The sequence below is a fragment of the Nicotiana tabacum genome, chromosome 23 (assembly GCF_000715075.1).
Source record: "Nicotiana tabacum cultivar K326 chromosome 23, ASM71507v2, whole genome shotgun sequence".
Lineage (NCBI taxonomy): Eukaryota > Viridiplantae > Streptophyta > Magnoliopsida > Solanales > Solanaceae > Nicotiana > Nicotiana tabacum.
Genome location: NC_134102.1, coordinates 121,365,933 through 121,367,560, shown reverse-complemented (window position 1 = coordinate 121,367,560; position 1,628 = coordinate 121,365,933). Strand labels below are relative to the sequence as shown.

The 1,628-nt window shown below is 47.5% G+C and overlaps 1 protein-coding gene across 1 annotated transcript; it reads right to left on the bottom strand.

Annotated features, from left to right (window-relative positions):
* Positions 1-1,301: 1,301 nt before the first annotated feature.
* On the bottom strand, positions 1,302-1,628 carry LOC142177360 (putative mitochondrial protein AtMg00860). Its single transcript, XM_075245836.1, has one exon. The coding sequence runs from the start codon at positions 1,626-1,628 to the stop codon at positions 1,302-1,304; it is 327 nt and encodes a 108-aa protein (XP_075101937.1).

Genomic DNA, 1,628 nt, shown 5'->3' with positions numbered 1-1,628 from the left:
TGATTGTGGGGTGTTGGGTTGTTGCCTAGTTGCAAGATCAAAGGGACTCTTTCCCATCCCTTCACTCCATTATAAATTATAAGAAAATTTGGCTATATCAAGTAGTTTAGCCCAATCCCTTTGGTTGGCGCCGACGTAGTGCCGTAGGTAGCACTCTAGGAGGGCATTAATCTTCTCCGTCTGTCTATCAGTTTGAGGATGGAAACTTGTTGAAAAGTGCAGTTTGGATCCCAATAAGCTGAATAGCTCCTTCCAGAATGCGCCAGTAAATCGGGGATCTCTATCGCTAATGATTTGCTTCGGCACATACGACATCCCTTAAGATAGACGCGCTACCTCTTTAGCCTTGCAACCGGCCATGGTGGCTGAAAAGGTTGCATACTTAGAGAATCTATCGACAACCACCATGATAGTGCTGAATCCTTCCGAATTTGGCAGATATGTGATGAAGTCCATGGTTATGTTATCCCATGGCTTCTCCGCAACTGGTAGTGGTTCAAGTAACTCCCCAGGGAGTTTAGATTCCACCTTGTCTTGTTGACAAACTAGACAGGTGCGCACGTATACCTCGAAGTCGTCCCGTATCCGAGGCCAATAGTAAGATGACTCAATCAGGGACAACGAGCATTTTTGCCCTGGATGACCTGCCCAGGCAGTGTCATGACCCTCCTTCAGCAACATACACTTAAATTTGCCCGCTTGGGCACGTACACCCCCTTGCCAGTGGTGTATAGGAGACCGTCTTCCTCCCAAAATCTTTGAGTTTTGCCTTGACTGGCCAAGGCAAGAAGTTGCTTTGCTACGAGGTCATGTTGCATGCCCTCTTTGATGGTCACAATAATGCCACTACTTGTTGAGCTAACAATGGTTGCCAGCACAACTTTGTGACTTAAAGTGTCGGCTACCATATTAGCTTTCCCTGGTTTGTATTCCAGGGTGTAGTCGAACTCCGCCAGGAAATCTTGCCAATGGGCCTGCTTGATGGATAGATTCTTCTCGGTCTGGAAGTGGCTAGTTGCAACGTTGTCAGTTTTGACAACAAAGTGACCCCCCAATAAGTAGTGATGCCATGTCCTTAGGTAGTGGACTACGGTCGTCATCTCTTTCTCCTGGACAGTGTAAAGCCTCTTAGCGTCATTCAACTTTCGACTCTTGAATGCTATAGGATGGCCCTCTTGCATCAGTACGCCTCCTATAGCAAAGTCAGATGCATCAGTCTGAACTTCAATAACTTTGGAGAAATCGGGCAGGGCCAATACGGGTTCTTTGGTGATCGTTGCCTTCAGTTTCTCAAATACCTCCTAACATATGTCGCTCCTTTTCCACTCGCGCTCCTTCTTTGGCGAGTCGGTGAGTGGGGCTGCAATAGCTGAATAACCGAAGATGAATCTCCGATAATAGTTGGCTAAGCCTAGGAAGGACTGAAGTTCCGGCACCTTCGTCGGAGCTTCCCAATTCTGGATAGCTTCCACCTTGTCGTTATCCATCCAGATTTCCCCATAGCTGATGGTATGCCTGGCGAACTGTACTATGGGTTGTGCAAAGCTGCATTTCTCATGCTTCACGCACAGGTCGTTCTCCCTTAATACCATGAACACCTTGCGTAGGTGCTCCACATGGTCTTCCAT